The sequence below is a fragment of the Lichenostomus cassidix genome, chromosome 2 (genome assembly GCF_008360975.1).
Source record: "Lichenostomus cassidix isolate B80296 chromosome 2, HeHo_3.0, whole genome shotgun sequence".
Classification (NCBI taxonomy): Eukaryota; Metazoa; Chordata; class Aves; order Passeriformes; family Meliphagidae; genus Lichenostomus; species Lichenostomus cassidix.
In genome coordinates, this window is record NC_139482.1 from 70004759 (window position 1) to 70026096 (window position 21338).

Sequence of the window (21338 nt, forward strand, 5' to 3'; positions counted from 1 at the left end):
GAATTACTCCAGCTGAAAAGAGTCTCAAGCACCATGAGAACTCACCAAGTAACAAGCATCCCTCACTTGTCTGTGTACTGCAAGAGAGGCTAGCAATGTGCAGGAGGGCACAAGCGGGGGAATCCACCCACTGCGGTACCACTACATTCAAAATATAGCCTATGCCACCACATTCCTGGGCAACTCAGTTCTCACTGTGAAAATATTTCATGATGCCCACCCACCCGTGGGCCAGAGGCAGTAAAACAAGTTCCTTACCTTGCAGGGAAGCTCTGTAGGCGATTGTAAGCCATGTGCAAGATTTTCAGGTGTGGGTGGCCTGTTAACAAGGGTACGCATTTATCTGTGAGGTTGTTATTGGTCAAATACAACTCCTGCAAGATGCTATGGGTTTCTTCAGAAAGGGTGGCTGGAGGAAGCATTTCCAGTTTGTTGGCAGAGGCATTAAGAAATCTCAGGCTGCAAAGAGAAGTTACATAAGGCAGTTCAGTCAAACATCCTGCAGGTTTTGTCTAGAAGTATAAATGAAAATCTCTATTTTTAAGAGTTAACCTAAGCTAGTTGTAAGGCAAAGGTCAAAAGTAACAAGTTCACAACAGACACACCAAAAGTCTAGCATTATATGAGCAAACCTTCTGATAACATTTTAAATGACCACATTTTTAAGAACAAAACATCAGCAAAAGGAGTACATCAAAGTGCCTCTATCCTCAGTATCTCCGATATGACTACAGATGTACCTACAGGTAAGAGCAATAACAAACCACATCATTTCCATACTCATTACACATAAAAATGAATTCTGTATTCAGCATCAACGAACCATGAGAATTGCCTTTCAAGTGACTAAACAAGTAAATGGTAAAAAAGCCAGCCAATTTTCCAGTATTTTAAATACAGTCTGGGGTGCAGACAGTATTTTGTTTAAACCTGCAGGGCAAATACAAAATATGAAAAGTACTCTTTGAGTATTTGGATAAATAAAGATGCATCAATCACAACAAAAACCTAAACCTACGACCAAGCAGTAATTTGTCTTTTAAATTTTAAAGAGAGACAGTGCTAGTAGCAAATTAAAGTTATATCCTTGCTTGCTGATATGTGCAGCATGAGAACCTTATCTCTGTGTAGCTTTTCTGAGTGCCCTTGCCCTGTACCCCAACAGAGCAGAAGCCCATGTTTTTGCAGTCCCACCACAAGGAATGACAACTGAAGAAGCACAGAAATTGAGCTATTCTTTGTCCCCCAAAGGACTTTTCCAGGATGAGAACAAGACCTGCTGAGGTATAGGCACTGCCCAGTCCTGCCAACGAAGTCCTGCAGGCAGACGATTCATGTTTGTTAGGGGAGTTTGGTGATCACAGCAGCACTGTAGATATCCTGAGTGCTAGAATTCACACCAGCAATTCCAAACAAATGGAAAAACAGCACTATTTGTCCTTTGGTAACCAACTCTGGCATGACCATGCCTTTTCAACAGATATGGGACCTCTCTTCCTTCCTCCTGTTTTCAGAGAAGGCTGCCTTGGAGCAATACAGAAGAAAGTGTGTGCTTGCCAGTTTGCAGTGACTGTGCTCACATTAGGCTGTCCTGCTCGTACCAGCTCATGGGAACGGGCAGCTGCAGAGGGCAAAGCTGTATTCAAGAAACAGGACTCATAAATGTGCTGTCTGAAGGATGTAGAGCCACTGATTAGGACACAAAAGGTAAGTAGGTGTGTTCCTGTCATCGATCTTCAGAGAAAGTGATAAAATATTGATGGCTGCTCCCATGCACGCAGGAGTCCACAGTGACCTTTAAGGTCTATTAATGAATGAAGTGGATTTGCAAGAGTAGCAGCTGGTTCAAACTTGCTCAGCAGTAAATAAGGGTCAAACATGCTACAGGAGTCACGTGGAATGCCAAAGGATTAAAAAAACCCCGCTATTTTCATTAGAAGCAAAACCCTCTCAGCACTGCACAGAACTGAAACTAGGTTAGCAGTTTTACACAGACAGAGGAGTCCACTTCAGAGAAACACAGTTTAATCCTCAGGCTCATTCATTATTCACAAGGGTGCTAAAAATCCAGAGGAGGAAGGGAGGAGAGGAAGGATTAGTACAGAGAAAGAAATAAGCATCTGAAAGGGTTTTTAAATTTATTTATTTATTCTAAAAACATGCTGCTCAATTTCACCCTTTAGCTACACACTAAAAATATACTAAGCTCATTCAAGGCTGGATCATTAAACCAAAGCATACCACATCAACAGATCCTGTACTTAATTAAACACCAGCAAGTACACCTATTACTAAAGTACAGACAGTTACTACTTTGGCAACTTCAATCTAATGTGCATGACAGTCTTCCCTCTCCATAAAATAAAAACATGTTGATGAACATTAAAGCCACGGTATTTTTTGTACCACTCATAGTAAAAAATGGTCATCTTTAATTCAATATGAAAAGGCTTAAGTAACAATTAGGTTTAAGGCTGCTGGGAAAAGTGAATTTTCACAGGAATACAATGGGGATAAGGAGGTGACAGTAAAACACACCCCAAGAAAGGTCATGTTCTCCTGAAGAAGAACCTGCATCTCAGTTTTGCTTTTGCAAGCTGCATTAGAATTACCTGGAGTGCTTCACAGGTACCAGCAGCCAAAGAGGAAATTTAGAGAGAATCATAGCCGATGGCTGTGAAGTCTGATCAAGAACAGCTAGCCCAAAATACACCTAAAAGCTTCAATTAAGAAAAGGTACATTACTCTGATACAGCTGAAATTAATATAGTATTCTATACGGCAGCCATTTTGTATTAAAAAAATTAATCAAACATTCTTCTGTTTTTAATAAACTTTCAACATTGGTGAAATGTAACAGAAGATTTCAATTTGTTCCCTCACTGGTATCAAAAGTGAATGGAATCTGTGTCTTCCTGTCAAAAATACATTTTGATGCATGTATTTTCCAGTGGGGAAGGGAGAGAGGAGAGTTGATGCTCCGCACACACACCTTTCCCCCCCACCCTGACCTTTTGCCAAATCTTCTAGAGAGTGATGCAACAACCTTGGAAATAAATCCCCATCATCCTAACATACAGATTAGTGCCCTGTTGTGGACAAAGTTTAGGTGACTAGCAAAAATCTTGCCAACAGCCTAGAATGGGAATCCTGTGGCAGCAAGGCATCTCACCTTAAACAACTGACTGTCAGGGTCAGAATGGCCACACACTCATCTCTGTCTGTAGATGACAGCTTCTGGAAATGAGTGTGTTGCTTGCTTACATGTTTTTAGACCAGCTGTTACATTAAAGTGGCAAAACCACTCTAAAATAGTAATTTTTTCAAGATATTGCCTGGATTCATAAATAAAAATAAAATTAAATTTAAAAGGGACACTCTTCTTTGGGCAGAGAAGAGAATGAACTGTCAGATTGCTACTGCCGACAACTTATCAATTCTGTGCTATAACCTTATGTTAAAAAACAAAAAACACTCCCCCCCTGAAAAAAACCCCAAAACCCTCAAAAAAACCCCAACAACCAAAAAATCCTAGCAAAACCTAAAACTGTAGCTGCCCATCAGGTTTTCCCTCATGCTGATTTAACATAGAACTCCTCTTCTAGGTTATTTCCACTCCCCTATTTCTTCATCCTTGTGCAATGCGCCAGCTGCTACCTTAGAAGGCACATCTTATAAATGCCCTCCAGAGGAGTGGAAATTTACTTGGACACAACTGTTCCCATCTCTCTTGTGCATGCACTTAAACTGATTCGTGTTCCTTGAAGATATCCCACTCATACCACTTATCAGATGGAAGCAGAATGTCAAGTATTAAAGCTCAGTCCAAAATTAATTGTTTCCCTTTCCAATTCCACCCACACACTATACCACAAGCTCATGAAAACAAGCTCATGAAAACAGCATCACTACAAAGACCTGGATTCAGCAGCCTGCGCACATACCAGAGTACAATACAGCGAGGAAAGCATGAATTAACAAGTACTAAAAAAGCATCACAGATGAAGAAATGAAGGTGCTGGAAGGGAGATGTCTGAATTCTTCCGCTTTGACAAGGTGAATATGCTCCTCTGGAGTAATAATATAAACAGTGATCTCTGTCTGGAGTAAGTCACCTTTGGTTTTTTGGGTATTACAGTACAGTCCCTTGCTGGACTTAACTTCTCAAAAAGACAAAATAAGAAAAAAGATTGTTCCAAAGAACAAGCTAGAATCAAGGATGTGGATTTAATTCAACTAAAAACACCTAATATGCAGTCACATCCATTCCCTATTTATACCTAGAAGATTCTGATCCCAATTTGAACTTCTAAAAGCAGAGGAAGAAAATTTTCTATATAAAACTGCAAAAGCTTTGAACTTTGTCTACCAGTGTCTACCTCTAGCACATACAGAAGCTAAATACAGACAATTGTGAGAACACATCATCTCTGAATTCCTCACCATTTTCTGAGGTAGCTTGACAAACCTGCCTTGCTGTGTGAGACACAGCCATCACTGAAAAAAATCTAAGTTTTCCAAAAATCTTAGGAATATTTGACCTTAAAAGGAGGAACACAGACAACAGCATTCACTGGTGAAGCAGCAGCAAACCAAAACCACTGTGTTTAGCTTGAAAGTACTGATAAGAGTTGGAAAGCACACTGCAGTTACAGAAAGAGAATATGCAGAGAAATTCAAGATCTCCAGTTTGGCCTATGCCCCAAGATCTCCATCAGTACAGAGCAATCAAAATACAAAATTTCTTCTTCAGTGCCTTCCGCAGAGACATGCCCCCAATTTCAGATTGCCTAATACTAAAATAATTTATGATTGTGGTAGCAGGTGTGTGAGGAAGAATCCTGTAAGCTAAGCATGTCTGGGGTGAAAAAGAGAGGGGGAAAAAAAGATCACAGCTGTTTTGCCAGACTGTGCAAAAGAGGGTATTTCTTATTTTAAAAATAAATAAATAAAATAAATTAAAAGACAGAAACATTCAAGAGAATCCCCTTCCTGTTGATGGACTGCCAAAAAAACCACTTAACCACTGCTGTCTCCTCAGCTCTTTCTAATCTATCTTTAGCTATTTTATTAACTGGGATTTCCCCAGTTTCTAAAGTACCTGCTTGCAAATCCTTAACCTAGCAACAAAGAGACAAGCACAGCTAAGCATTTCTGCAACACAAGCATGTGCATCAAACACTCAAATAGCACTTGGCATTCATTTGACTTTGTTTCCTCCCTCACACTTCCCCTGCATGCAGGATAGGACTGAATACTTGCATCACAAAGAAGCAACCACAGTGGGTGGAAATGGCAAATAGCAAACAAGAGAAAATTTAACTGGGTCACCTTCCAGATCTCCAGCAAAAACCAAACCCAAAACAAATTAAATAAAATAAATTCAAAACAAACAGAAAATCAAATGAGATAAGAACAGCTGAACAAAGCTGAAAACAAGAATCATGCAGACAGAGTCTAGACAGGCTCTGAATAGCTGACATTGGCTTAGCCACCACAGCTGGCCACTACCAGACACTGCAAAACAAAGCCCAAGGTTTAAGCTGCGCACATCACAGCTACGCATCTTCACCACACAAATGCTTTAAGCAGTCCGATGGCTGCTTTAAGGGTTGATACTGAAAACATTCCTTCTAACTGGAAAGGATGTTTAGGCAAGAGACAAACCCTTGCCCATCTTACCACTGTGCCTTCATTTTTAACTCTGCCGTGACCACTGTCACTGCTTTTGTACGGTGCCCAGCTAAAGCTCTTGAATACTAATTCATCTTATCTGGAGAGCACTTGGTACAATAGTTTCCATGCCATTAAATGGTAGTTTGCTGCAAGCTGCTCAAGGAAGGCAGTAGAAAGTCTGTATGAGAATCAGACAGTGGGAAAAGGCATCACAACAGATGCAGCAGAGGATGGAAATGAAAGGATTCAGGAATGCAGGTGCACGAAAAAACGGTTCAGGACCCAGTTTGGGAGTTTTCCCCATCAGCTGCAGCACTTGCATGAATTCTCTGTTTTTCCAGCATATGGTAATGAGAAGTGAAGAGATTATCTGGCTGCCTCTGTGGCACTCATCTTGCCAAGAAAATCCCCACCCCACGAGAGAAATCCTCGCTAACATGATCAAGATGTGCATACTTTCAGTGCAAAAAACAGAACCAAGTTCTGTTTCAGTCAGAGAAATATTTCATAGGCTAGTCCTCAATTTCTCCTCAACTAACAGTTTAAAATAGAAAATTAACTAAAAAGCAGACAAACAAAATACCCCTAATTTTACTCTTCAGCAGCAAATGACATCTTTTCACTGTTTTTTGAAGGATTAAAGCAGAAAATCAATGTTCATAAATTCTTCTATGAAGAGAACTGAGCTTTTTTAGTATTTGGTGTTTGGGTTTTTTTTTTTTTTGGTGAAAGTGATAGTCTGTCTTTGTGCACCAGTGCACCAATTTCCTTCTCTTCCTCAGATGTTCTAGATGTCAAAGCCCACCACTGCTTGTGCTGAAGTTTGCCCAAGGCACTTCACACCCACTTTGTCAAATATTCAGCATTGAGAAAGAGAAAGCGTTTATAATTCACAGCATGAGACTTCATATCCAGACAAGATATCATCTGTCAGTTGCACAGACCCAAGTACCTTTCAAAAAAAACTGAAACAAAACAAACCCTAATCTTGTCAAGGCTGCAAAAGGCAAGTCATTTTATGCAGAGATGAAGGTTCTGTAAGGTAAAGTGATTTGTCCAATATTACACGCTGGGTAGAGACTGTGGCACTCCACTCAGGAGAACCAGTTCTCTTGGCACGTCTGGCAGTACAGATTGTGCTCCCCAGGGAATGCTTGGAGAAGAAAAGCATTTTACCTTTTTAAAACAACACAATGCCCTGAACACCTTTCCAGACCCATTTCTGTTGACACTTAGCTGCTGACAGATGCAAGCATTTGAAAACAAAAGGAAAGATGTTTCATGTAGGAAATTCCAAGCCTAAAACTCTGACATTGCACACTAATCTATTAATCTGCACTGCTGTTTTCCTTCAGAGTTCTCACTTCTGCAGCAGTCATAGGAGCATCAGCATGGACAAGCCCTGCCATCTTAAGTCCAAGGGTAGGGATCAACGAGGAAAACACTGCCCAAACCAACTGCTTCTACTCTCATCACCAACAAGGGAGGCTGCAATGGTGATGAGATGCTGGAATGGATAAGCCCTGTTTATCTCCTGTGATGGTGCATGATTTTGTTAAGACCTGTAGAAGACTTTGAGAACAAGAGCCCTGTACTGCTCAAAAGCTGCAGAGAGGAAAAAAAAAATCCCCAGTAACACTTAACACTGTTATTCATTATATTCTATAATTCTACCTCTTCCCAGCATATTCCGAGTAAACTTCTGGGAATCTATCCCCAGTCCTGGTTTTAGCTTGTACTTGTTCATTTTGGCATCACAAAAAGAAAAAAAAAAAAAAAAAGAGAGGGAGAAAGGCTGCCTACAGATGAACCGATGAGTTGCAGTACAAAAAAATGAGGTTCCCTCTCTGCCAAAATTGCACTACACTACACCCTAGACCTATAACATGTTTTTAATACAAATTTTACAAAAAGATTCCTCTCGTTGCTTTCAAAGATGCCAGGAGCTCACTGAAACTTAAAGGTTTCTTTCCAAGTTAACATATAAGAATTTCAGCTTGGGAGAGGTTAAAGAGGTTATTTAGAGAGCATCTCAACCACCAACCTAATTCTCCAAGTGAATTCCAGGAAATTTAAGCAGAGGCTCCTGACAGAACTAACAACAGTGTAAAAGTAGGGTTTTTGCAATACTCTTAATTGGGAAAGGAGCTCTGCCAGTGAGATCACCACCTCTTTTGTTTCTGTACCTCTCAAGGAAGCCAGGAGCTATGCATTTCTTTTGTCACAGCTAGGATCAGAAATAAGACCCCACAGCACACAATCTGTCTGTTAAATTATGCATGTGTTGAGCATGCAGAAATCCCATGACTATATGTGGAAGTGAAGAGGTGCAAGGAATGCTGACACCAAGCAGGGCCAGCCCATCCACCATCCCCAGACAATGCTACCAACCTCCTATATTTCAATCACAGTCACTTGAAGAATGTGTTCATATCCAGAAAAAACAAAACAACAAAACCTTAAAGACTCTGATACTAAAGAAACAGCAGCATAAAAATAAGAATCCAGAATGGAGATCCAGTGGTGACACCAACTAAATCAATGAAAAATATTTGAAAAGCATAAAAAATTTCAAAAAGCAAGGACAGGGGAACAACTGAATTATTCTGACAGCCTTATGCACAGATTTTGTTTTGTTTGACAGGTATAAATAAGTTCTAGCCTCTGACTGAAGGGAGGAAAAAAAAGCTTTCACACTCCATCAAACAAGCCTAAGAAATATGTATTTAAAGAAACTGCCACTAAACCATCTCAGTGTATGTAGTAGAAAATAGCATGTGCTTAACTTTACAGCTAGATTTCAAGAAGTAGGTGTTCAGCAGGAGCTTGGTGGAAAAAAAGAAGCAACCATATAAGGAAACAAAACCAGAATAAAAAGAATGTGTTTTGGTGAGTTGGGCAGACATCTGTTCTTACCACTCAAGGCTTGGCAACTTTCAAATTAGGGGAACCTCAGATTACCCTTTGAACCAGGAAGTAACACACAAAACAAGATTCATCACATGCAAGTGAAAAATACCAAATTTCTTTATGATTTTACCTGTCTGCTTTCAAAAGCAGGTTAGATGGCAGTTCCAGGAGCTGGTTGTGCTGCACGTCCAGGACCTCCACCTGCGTACGCTCGAGCCGATCTGGGAGCCTTGCTAACATGTTGTGTCCTGCCAGCAGCTTACGCAAGCTACTATTGTAAAACAGCCTTCAGAGAAATAAAAGACACCAAAAATGACAAAAAGTTCAACGGAAGAGTTTCTTTGATAATTTAGATACGGTATAATGGCTCATTACAAGAAAGTGATTCAGCCAGCTGATTAGCACACATGGTATTAATTACGCACAGATCCAAGAATGTCTTCCCACTCTCCACCAACTTCTTCAAAAGATTTTCAGAGACAGGGAAGGTGGCTTACAGATGATTCAGGAGTGAAAGTAGTGACAAAGGTTTATTTTATGGCACTGTATAAAACATGAATACAGAAGCATGACAGTGAAGGAGGTAATTGCTAACAAAGGCTGCAGAAATCTGCACATGTGGGATCCCCCTAGCTAATGCAAGCACTTCAGAAGTGGGGGTGAAATCACCAGTCACCCCACAAGTTTCGTAGTGCTCTACTCATCATGTGCTGACTCATAATCCAATGCAATTCCCCACCCCCACAATTTTTCTTTTCTGTTAATACCAGACTTACATAAAGCCTCCTTTCCAGTTCTATGGCGAATGAAATTTATCTAATCGGCTTTACTTTCTTGAGCTTTTACAAGCAATAGATGACCTGGAGTCCCACCTCCCTGCTCCATTTTTTGTGGGGCTGGGGGAGAAGGGGAGGGGAGAAGAGGGCAACATAAAGAGAAAAATAGGCATTCTGATCAAACAGTATACCTAAATCTGAAGCATAAGCAACAGAATGAGGACATGCACCTAAAGACACCAAAAATGGAGCCATTCTCAATTTTGAACAGAAACTACTTTCAGCAAATTAAGAAAAAAAGATTATTCATCTGCCACCTGTCTTACATCTGTTTTACATGCCCACTACTGTACTGTTTAATCTGGCAAGTCCATGCAACATGCTGACCTGCTTCAATCAAATACTCTCAAATTACTCAGCATTAAAGCAAAAATCTTCTTCCCTCTGTCACAATGACCCAAATACACATAACAAGCCTCCCTGCCCCTTCCCTACAATGCATCAGGTCATGGGATTATTGTGCCAAAATCATCAATCAAGTACGCTGAGTATTTTCCCCTTGACAGATACCGTCATTCTCAGTATCTGCATGCCAGTGTTAACAGTTATCTCACTTGGCTGGATTGTCTGACTTATGACCATGGATACAAGTCAACAGCCAGCCCTATCATTCCAGTAGGCTCAGCACAGGGTGAAAAGACCTACCAAAGTGATAAGCCTATCTATTGTGTATTTGTTATTTAACCATTTTTGGTTTACTCTATTTTCACTTGAAAAATCCCTCAGTTATGGCAAATATATTTGCCTTTCTATTCTACTTTTTGAGACTGGCTAGTATTGTGAACAGCAAATATCAGGGTAGAAAGCAGAATTGGTTGACAGCAAAAAAAAAATCCCTTTGGGGTTTTTTTGGGATAGGTGGGGGCAGTGCCATTTTAAAATAAAAAGCAAAAGTTCAAACTGTGGCAAAAACCTCAGAGATTTCCTCTTTCCATAATTCAGAACTGAGTAAATCTTTTGGGGGTTTTTGGTTTTTTGGAGTTTGTTTGTTTGTTTGTTTTTTTAAATTTGCTTTCTCTTATTTTTCAAATTACACAGGCACCAAAGGAACTGGGCTGCCTGAAAAGGGGTTGAACCACCAGCATTTAACAAAAAAAGCTCCTAATGAGCCTGGGATGCCTAATTCTCAGGCTGGGTGGGGAACCAGGATGTATGGGCAGCTTTCCCACTCGCCCAATTCCCACTGGAAGTTTTGGTGAAATCAATAAATTCTAAGGACAAGCACGTCATTCAGCATCAGCATCTTCTCAGAAAACATGGTTTGGGGTAAGCATTCTACCAATTCCTTTAGTAAGCAGCTCTTCAAGAGACGAGAATGTTGAATACAACTAGATCTTTAAAAAAAACCAGACAAAAAGGAAAAAAACCACATACGAACATCTATTCACTGATGGCAACAATGTTGTTTTGGCAACTCCTAATTGAAGCATTTCCTTTCTCTTTGGCAACATCATTTTTATGCATTTGTCCTGCATAGCTAAGACACAGTACCCTTTTTTTTTATTTTTCAGTACTTTCAAAGCTGAAACAGTTACATTACAGTCCAGGGGACATTTTCCCTTTTTCCTTAATTGAGACAAATGCTAGTACAGAAACCTCTATCTCAACTGCTTCAACTCTTGTCTTCAAGGACTATTTTTCTGTTTCAAGAGGCAAACACACAGCATCAACTGTAGTTGGTTAAGATCAGATGCAACCTTCACCCTACCAGGAAACTGCTGGTCACTCCAGGCTTAAACATTTGTGTTAGAAGTGTCACTAGCAGCCTCCTAGGTCAGCCCAGCTTATTCACTTCACAGGTTTTCAGAATGCTATTATATGTAGAAGAAAGAGCCAACAGCAGCTCACCTGAACACTTTTAATGAGCTTTTGCTTGGATTTACTTGATACTTAGGCACATTGAACCATTTGTATTTGAGTCCAGACCCAAATCTCCCTGAAGTTTAACAGATATTCAAAGAATGGAACAGAACCTTAAAACTGAGCTGACTTATTAGGAGCTAAGCTATCTAGACATACACTACAAAGAACTTTCAAAGATAAGCTATTTCCTGGGGTTAATGATAAGATGGCAGGAGAGACAAGTGGGATGTTGACTGTACCTAATTTCAGCTAATCATTAATCTCCCAGAGATATCCGGTATGCCTTGATAGGCCTGGCTGTTATGAAGTGCAAATGAAAGACAAATGAACTTTTGCACCCCCACCTTCTGAGTAGGCACAGCTTCACTTTTTGTGTGTGTGTGAAAAAACAGAGTGATTAATAGTCTGCACATCAGACTGTTAGTTTGTTTGATAAATCTCCTCACATCCTCTTCTACCCATATTTCTGAAATCTATTCTCTTCCCATTCCTGACACTAAAACTGCCAAGTTTACACCATCTTACACATTCATCTGACTCAGAAAAAACTATCATTCTTGGTTTCTGAAGCTCTTCTGTGCTGTACAGCTCCTTAAGGAAAATATTTGGACTCGATGATCCTTGTGGGTCCCTTCCAATGCAGCTTATTCTCTGATTTAGTAGCTCATGATACATCATTGTCTTCCACAACATCTCTTTTAATGTGTACAGAACAACCAAGAATGACAGTTCTTTTCCAGTGAAGGCAGCAATTTTAAAATGCCCAAACCAGGCACCTAACCAGTATAAGTCATCCAGAACTGGTAATGCTCTTTAGAACAAATAATAGTAAGACCCATTCAATATTTAAACTCAACTCCTATTTTGCTTCCTCTTCACTTCTTTTCTATCATTTGTATTTATCAATTTTAATTTTAGGCTTCCGGACAAAAAGAGATCATCTTGGTAGTGAAGGCAATTGGTCTACTTGCAGGAGTTGCTTGATGAGGCTTTACCTTCTCTAAACCCTTTTTCACTCAAACAGGGCTGTGAACTGGAGTCCCCAAGCATCACTGAAACTAAGTTACAAGTGCTGGATCTCTAAACTGTCATGCAAAGTTATGGCTGTAAATATTTAATACTCAGTATTAAAAATGAAGGGCTTTCCTGCCTGAACAGCCACATGAACAGCTTCAAAGTTCAAAGGCACTACTTTCTCTGCATGAAAGTAGAAGAAGAAAGGCTGGGTGGAAGCTTGAGGCATGACGACACTCCACAAGGTAAAAATAAAATCAAACAAAAGATAAAACAGCCCTGACAGTCACTGGAACAAGCTAAACACTGAGTCAGCAATTATTTTTGATTGTTTATCCTGTTCCACATTGTGCAACTGGTCTGCAAGACTTACCGGGCAGGCAGCTCGCGTATCTGATTGTGGCCAACATCCAACACTTCCAGTTTCCTGCTGTCACACACCCACTCAGGCACGTTTTCCAGGTGATTTCTATGAATAAACACAAAGAGGTGTAACTAAATGGTAATTGAGATGTAAAGCTATTAAGAATACAGCCTCAAGAGAGATACAGATACCTGCAGGAAACAAATCTGCTACATAGCATGTTTCCTGTGAGATTGTATCATCCCTCCCTGTGCAAGGGCACTGCCAATGCAGTCAGGTCCTGAGTGAGGGGGCAAGAGACCTAACAGAAGTGTCATCTCCCTGCATGTGCAGTCAGTAAGAAAATGGGAAAAAAAAAGCTTCCATATTATCAGGGGAGTATTAAGAGTATCAGAGTACCAAAGCTGAAATCTCTCCATGGAGAAGAAAATTTCTGAGATACTCCCCTGAAGATATTCTCACCCCACACAGCTGAAATATCTCTTTGATCCCTCAAATTCAGTCCTGAAATCCTTACTACCATTCTTTGGCTATCTCACTGAATAGAGCAAAAAAATTTTTGTGTGTATCTTTCCAGCCAACTGTTTTGCTTTTCTTGCATTTGTCTTCACAGAAACTAAGCCTTCTGAAAATTAATGTCTTGGAGGCAAGGTTTTCCAAATACTGCACCAAAAACATGCAAATAGGCACTGTGGGGCACTCCTCCATCCTGCCTTAAAGACAAAAATTAGCAGCACAAGATACATGGAGGAGACTTTGTGCATATGCATTCACATAATGACTACTTCAGTCGGCATAAACAGATGCAAAACTGGGCATCAAATAATAGTCAGGCACTCGCAGACCAGAAGTTCAGGAATAGGATGCTTACAAAGCATGAATACAAATCAATCATGTACTCATATCCTTTAGTTTATTCCTGCAATAGTCCTCAATCAAAATATGCAATAGCAACCCAACCCCTCTTCTGAGATAGCTTCCTTTCTGATCTCAAATGGATTTCCCAAATTCCAAGTAAGCCAAAAAGCTAGACACCCTACCCACTTAGTTACAATACCATCACTGAAATAAAGCACAAAAAGGGTTTTGTGATCAAAATCATGCATTCTGCACCAATTTCACTGACAAATAAATGGAGAACACAGCTTTATAAAGATCACTTTTCAATAAATCACTTATTTAGTCACACCAGTGTGTTACATTTAGGTGCACAATGTGAGTAGCTCAAGGGTGATGAAACTTTCAAGTTGATGGCCACTAGCCCAGGTTAGCTCACTAATTGTTATGATCACCCTCAATAGCATGAGTGCCTCAAGCAGGCTTTTTAATGAACGAGATTATCACTTCAAATGCATATGAGTAATTTCTTCAATAAGACAGCCATTAAGCACACGTATAAATGTTTTCCTGATTCATTCCTGGAACTGTAAAACAAACTAAAACACCTCCTTTTCCATTTCTTTCCTTATCCCACCTCACTCATTAAGGTGGAATTTACGTATGCATTCAAATGGCAACTGCAGACATCCCTGCAGCAGCCAGGGTTGCAGAGAATGACAAGGAGCTGCAGGAGCTGCCAAGCTGATGAGTACACTATCAAACCATCACCTACGCTGGGCTTACAATGCAGACATATCCAGAAAGTAACTTCTGTATCTGTCTCAGATGGGTGTGTGCTTGAATCATCAAGTCCTAACTCTATAAGACAGGAAATCTTTAAATCATGGAAATTCTTTAACTATAAAGGAATACACATTTTGCTACTATATTTGCAATAATTATTAAAAAAAAAAAAAAGTAAATCTATAAAAATGAAACAGGGAAGAAGTGACCAACAGAAAAAAATCACATCCTTTAACTCTGGAAATCAGTCTTTTCTTACCCCAAGGTCCAATTCCTACCCCCACTCTCACCCAGCAAGATGCCAAGTGAATGTCATTGTTCCATAAGTCTCTTTGATTTATATTTCACAGGTCCAAGAAAAAACATACTCTTACCTAGAAATGTCCATATAAGCCAGGCAATTAGGAACTGGATACACATCAAGGTGAACAAGTTCTGGGGGGAAAAAAAATATATAACAATAAGAGTGGTGATAAAGATTTGCCCTTAAATGACTGTTCCTCGAAAGCTATTTTAAGAGCTAACACAGAGATTTCAGAGCAAGCCAATAACCTAAAAAATTTCTGAAGATCTGGACCTTTGTGAACCCAGCTCTGTTTCTTTATGTCTTAGTACATTTGCTATATTACATTGTACTTGCTATGACAGACACTGCATAACTGATCAGGGACAAGAAACTGGAATATTTTAGAAGCTTCATGGCACATTATAATTTTTTCCATTTTTGTCACAAGAGCTGTAATTTCACCTCCACCACCCTCTGCCCAGAAGAGTCAGTCACAAAACTGCTCTACTTTTTTCTCACTGGTCACTTGAGGTACAAGCACTGGAAGGGAACCTCCCCACCCTGGAACAACAAGTTACAGAATACCACAGAGTCCTTCAGGTCATGGCAAGATCCCGAGTATTTGTCAACACATTACATGAGCCTTGGCATGACTACGGAGCTCCCAATTGCAGGCAGCCTTACAGATCTTTCATAACACAACTACAGCTGTAATGTTATTATTGACCCAACCAAAATATAGTTCATATCCTAAGGTTTTAAGTACCTAGTGCTTAGTATTATGTTTAAAAAAAACCACAAAAGCCAAGCAGACATTTATTTAAGCCTACTGAAAATCAACTAAAGTAACAAGCAGCTTCTTCGGAAGATGAGATGAAAACAAGGTGGCCCAGGGTGCAATAAGAGGGCAGCCAGGAGGAAGAGCAAGACCAAATAGGCAGTTGATTGCAAGGCATAGGTTGACTTGGATTCTCAGCCCACATTGAACAGCACATGCTCGGATTATGTTAACTTTTCTCAGCTACAAAGATCCTGGCACGAATACTTAATGAAGGCGCAGGCTTATATACTGCTAAGATGACAGCCTTTTAAAGGCAGTTCAGACTGCTCATCAAATTCACAGTACTCCGACTTTGCATTTTCTTTAGTCCACGCTGAACTACTCCATCCAAATGATAAAAATGGTGGCACAATCTGAGTATTTTAAGTAATAGCAGTTTCCAGAGAGAGATCAAACACACCCTGTTCATGAAACACAGCAGTTATTCAACTACAGAAGGCTGCATCATTTTTATTATCAAATATGAGTCGATGAAGTTACTCTTTATGAATTTCATAGCTTTCTGGACAGGGCAAGCAGCTAGAGGGAGCAGCAAAAGTATATATTATTTTGGTTTGTCTCACAAATGGCCACTTGTTCAAACTTTCTCAGTGCTGGGAAAAGCAGTAAATTCCTTATTGGTTTTAGTAAAGCAACACATCAATGCAACCAAAACAACAAATTCAAGAACCATTCCCTACTGACAGAGAAATTCTTCTCTAAGGGTCTTACAGATTTTTAGACCTCCAAATCGTGTTAAAGTTGTTTCTGAAGCTCAGAAGTGCCAGTAGAATGACACAGCACACGTGAAACCCTTTTATCTAGGACCATGTCAAGAGCCTCCTCATTACATGCACTGCACTCCACAAGCATCCCACAGAAAACCAGGTATGTGATAATGCTACAGCTGCCCTGAAAATGCACTTACCATTGGAGGAAGCGTACAGCGCTTTGAGAAAATACCCACTGATTTTGAGGGTCACCAGCTGGTTCCGTTCACAGTGCAACACTTCAACATTATTAAAAACTGTTGCATCCAGCTCCCCAAGTTTGTTGTCTCGCAGATCCAGTTGGGTCACATGATGCAGAAAATCCACTTCATCAGCCTCCAATCTCCTAATTGAATTCAATCTTGCAGACAAAAAAAGGAGATTAGGTGTAGTTATGTGGCAGGCTCCTGCTGACAAGCCATTGCTCGCTCTACAATCAATCAGTTGCACTGGATTAAACTAGCATGCCTTCAGGTTCTGATCAAGGTTGATTTTTAGTATTTTCTCCTTTGTTATGTTATGGTTTTCATCCTTTGAAAAGCAGGATGGATATGCTCTGTAGTTTTATCCATCATGACAAAGGAATGATGACACCAAGCTCCTTTCTAAACTACTTTGAAAACTACTGATGAAAAGCTCTGCAAGAAGCTCAGTATTACTGTTACTGTGCCTATAAAAATAAGAGATGATCTGGCTGTTATTTGTGCCCAATAGTTTGGAAAAGAACAAAACCTCTAGAGCTGGCCAATCATTTGTGCTGGAAAAATCTAGCACATACAAGTAACCAGCATATATTGGAGACCCTTGCCTTATTGAAGGGCCAAATTGAGATTTATGAATTCCCATGTATTTGCTTCTCGTCTCTCCACATTTCACAGCAAACAAATTCAAAGACCTGAAAATGGGTGTTGAAAGCAAAAACCCAAGATGACTGGGTCTGACAGATAAAGAGAACAGGTTTTATCACATGTTCACCACAGTGCATTGATACTGTCAATACTCAGCAACTTCCCTAGAAGTTATAACTGAATGAGATTACCTATTGCCCAGCAATGTTTAAGACTGTAGAGCTTAAGTGCTTTAAGACTGCACTGTTTAAGACTCAAAAGAGCTCAATTTCAAACTCCCTGCTCTGAGCAGAACACTAAAATCAGTATAGTATCTTCTGCTGGCCCACTAAGCTAGCTGAGCCCTCCCCAGCACGGAGGTTCTGCTGTTGCTCCTGCTTTCAAAGCATTGTCCTCCATGTAACAGTTGTGCTACATCTTCCAGTTAAAAGAAAAAGGGTAATATGTCCCCTCCAATGCCACCTTAACTTTTCTATTTTCAATTTGCAAGCAGTGTTCGTTTTTGATTTCACTGAAGCAAAGCACTTCACTGTACAGCAAGTACAACATTTACTATTTCAGGTAATGCCACAAAGAACCACTCTTCACTGCTTGGTGCAGAAAGGATGTGGCAGACGACAAAAGGGCTGGAACTGCACCTCTGGAAATCATGGCCAGGTCAGCCATAAGATCCCTACTCTGAGGCAAATTTATTTGCTTTTAACATATGTACAAACACACAGACAGATTATAACCCTACCAGAAATACTTTAGAATTCATCTACTTATTTTGGCTAAACTTATGCTGGCCCTTCCTTGACTGCAAAGTCTGACAGCTACACAGCAGTACAGTAAAGTAAGTTTTATCTTAGTTGAGCTTAACTATGTAGTTCCAAAATTCACTGCTATGTGGACCTCATGGTCCTGAACTGAGTCTTGCCCAGCTGGTTGCAGAGTTTGTCTTCCCCAACAACTAAAAGAATAGAGAACCACCTGATAACAGAGCCATTTGTAATAAAGATCTGTTTAAACTCTTTTGATAGTATCAATAAAATAATGTTACTCATGGTGCTCAAGGCCTTTTAACATACCAAGAGATATCAGGATATTTATTTTTGCCCTTTCACCTTCAATGCCCTTTTCTTTGCTTCACAAATCTGTAACATTTCAGATAAAAGCTTTTTGGGTCAGGAACTATCCTGTATTTTACATTAACACTGCAGCAACAAGAACTGCAGGAATCACAAGCATCCCAGGATCTGTTCTGTTTGATCCTTTGGTGAAAACATTAATTTCCCCTAAACTCATTTTTTTACCAACTCATCCTCATAAATGCTCCCACTTCCTCAACAAAGAGTGCTAAGTCATGGCAAGTACTGGGAGTTACATAACACCACCAGAAACATGGTTCAGTGGACAGACACAAGAGATTTATACCCAGAGGCAATTCTGACAGCCAACGAGAAGCCATTTCAACGCCAGTAATTTAGGCTCACTTATTCTTCCCCTTTTCCAAATACCTACCTTAGATCCACATGCTTAATATGAGGCATCTTTTTTAAGACCTGTAGATTCAGGGTATCCATGCAGTTTCCTGACATACAGAGCTTATCCATGGCAGTCAGCTTCTCCAGCACTCCTGGAATGTCAGTGAACTCATTGAAGGACAGACTCACGTAACTGAGCTGATGCATATGCTCCAATTCATCAGGAAGGGACTGGAGAAAGTTGCCATCCAGCAAAAACGTCTGTAAGCTATTAGAAGAGGGAAAGGGAGAGTGAAGAAAGTGAGTGACCTGTTAAATCACATTTCCTTCTTATAAACACACAAATCTGCTGCAGTTACAGTGACATAAAATATACAAAAGGGCAGGAGAAAGTAAAACGTTAATGAATAACGTTGTAACATCTGCTACAGAAGATATCTACCAAATAATTAAAAGCTTTGGCAACTGTGAAGTGTAGGCTGTGTTAGACAGCTCTATCTCCAAACATCTCCAGAACTACAATTTGTATGACAGCTGAAGAACATAAGCAAGAAGGCTTTAAGATTTTTTTCACCCTGAAGGTGACCCTTGTGTCAAATGCTGGAGACTGGAAGAGCTTTGAGACACAAAGCATGCCTTCCCTCCACCCACAATTGCTTCCATATGGATCTACAAGCCAGTCTGCTCTGACAAAACCCAGTATATTTAAACTGTTTCTCGTAGCAGGAGTATGTAGAGTCATGAAACTGCTTGCTGTCTTTATTGTCAGGCTGTGTATGTTAAGTTCTAAGAAGGTACTTGCTTGTGCATTTCGCCTACAACTGCTGGAATGCTTCTGAGGGCATTGCAGGACACGTTGAGTTCAGTCAGGGTTGGGATACTGCAGACTGCCAGTGGGAAGTCTCCTAAATTATTATTCGAAAGGTTAAGGCTCTTCAATTTGGTGAATCTAAAATGAGATAAAAAAAATAGAGGAAACAAATAAGTAATCCACACCAAGTCGCTTCACAATAATTAAAATAAGGCAAGTTTCCTTATGTAAATACAAATCATGTGCATTTTCAGTTTATATGCTCAGAACAACCAGGGACACTCAAGTTCAACACCACTTGTAAGAGTTCACTCATGTTAACCTGACAAACAGACCCTCCTGAATAACACATTAAATGTATTTTCCAATGAGTATAACAAAAAACAAACCCCTTGCTATCCTTATGATATATTTCACTTGTGTGATATCTCAGCACTAAAGCATTGCTATTTTTCTGAACACATTTTTTAGTAGTAAAACTACCCTTGTGACACAGGTTACAAGGTGCAGGAAATTTTCAGACTATTTGAACACTAATTTTTTGTGATGCTGCCGACCTGTGCTCAGGTCCATCCCTGTTTGCCTTTCAACCAAAAATTTTCATTAGAATAGACTGGTTTGAATACAACTGGGAAATATACTGAATTAAAAGAGAATTTAGCAAGGCTTCTGTGGAGACAGAGGCAAATTTTTAAGGTCTTGATTAAGCACAATGTCAATGCTCACACAAGTGTCAAAATTTTGTCCTTGACATGTCACAGAACTTTTAAAAGCCCCTTGGTTTATCACATCACCCAACAAAGCAACTTGCATGTGTTTGCCTTATTAAAAATTACCAAAACCACTTAAACAAAAAACCCAAGAGGAAGACAATCCAATTAGCCAGCCTGCATGCTCAGCAACATTATTATGGTTGCCTGACAACCACTGGGAGGTGTGCCTAAAGCCGAATGAAAAGATCTGTGTCAGATTCCGATAGATGGGAGGAAGCTTCTTTTCTGGCACAGTTTATACCAGGACATTTTATTTAGACTTAATTTTCCCTTCATTAAGGATCAAGTCCTTTATAGGCGTGAGCAGGCTTTTATATAACTTCACGATGGAAGCAAAACTGCACCTATGAGTGCCTATTCCACATAAAAGGGATCTCCAATAGCATCTGCCAGTGTATCCATGGCCTCTGCATCAGCCCAGCACATTCCTACCTCACAAAACTTTGTCCTCCTCCAACCAGAAAACATGGATGGCAAACTTATCAAGCATTAAAAAGTAAAAGTGTTTTAATGACAAGACCTAAAAACCCTAGCAGCTACTGCAATCAACTGGCACACACCTTTAGTACTGCCTACATCACACTCATGTCACTGACTAAAATTCAACTGAAAACGTAAGCAGCACCTTTGGTAGGCTATGAAATACCTATGGTATTTCAGTGAAGGCTGCTGAGTCCCAAAGGCTGTAAACACACATAACATTTACACAGATTGGCAGCAAGCAAGGGAACACTGTAATCTCTTGTGGTATTTTGGTGTAATGATGGCAGGAAAAAAAAAAATAGAAAAATCATTGCCAGAGTTATCACAGATTTTGAACACCCTGTGCCATGCTGGAGGCAGAAGTTTGGAAAAATGTTAGATGGAGACTAAAGGAAATCTTGCAATCAAATTAGTGCTGCACAGGAAAAAATGCTACTGTGCAGAAACAATGATTAGTCTATCTCTAGAGGGAGAACTGTAAATTAAAAAGGAGGCAAGGGTAAGTTAACTGATGTTAATAATGTATGCTAGCCAGAAAAAAAAAATGCACATTTTAAACACTGTACCTCCATAGTCCTCTGTTTTGAGAGAAAGGACTTAAAAATCTTGAACCTAGAACTGAAACACACAATCCTGCATTCATCTTAAAGATAACTGTAGATTTATGCCACAGATATATTGCCCTGAAATCTGGGGTGTTTCTGTGGTGGAACAGCTATCCCACATCTTCCTCAAAGTTAGCTGCAAATACAAACAAGAGTGCTCCAAGTAGTGGACTCTGAGCCTTTAGAATAT

The 21338-nt window shown here is 39.9% G+C and overlaps 1 protein-coding gene across 1 annotated transcript in view; it reads right to left on the bottom strand.

The window, feature by feature from the left end:
- Positions 1-21338, bottom strand: part of PHLPP1 (PH domain and leucine rich repeat protein phosphatase 1) — a 136371-nt gene that overhangs the window by 16452 nt on the left and 98581 nt on the right. Inside the window, exons 5-11 of the mRNA XM_085052067.1 lie at positions 19279-19425; positions 18514-18744; positions 16321-16523; positions 14661-14721; positions 12673-12768; positions 8717-8872; positions 259-459 (exon numbers count right to left, since the gene is read on the bottom strand). Coding sequence (XP_084908193.1) covers positions 259-459; positions 8717-8872; positions 12673-12768; positions 14661-14721; positions 16321-16523; positions 18514-18744; positions 19279-19425 — 1095 coding nt within the window. The remainder of the gene's footprint in view (positions 1-258; positions 460-8716; positions 8873-12672; positions 12769-14660; positions 14722-16320; positions 16524-18513; positions 18745-19278; positions 19426-21338) is intronic.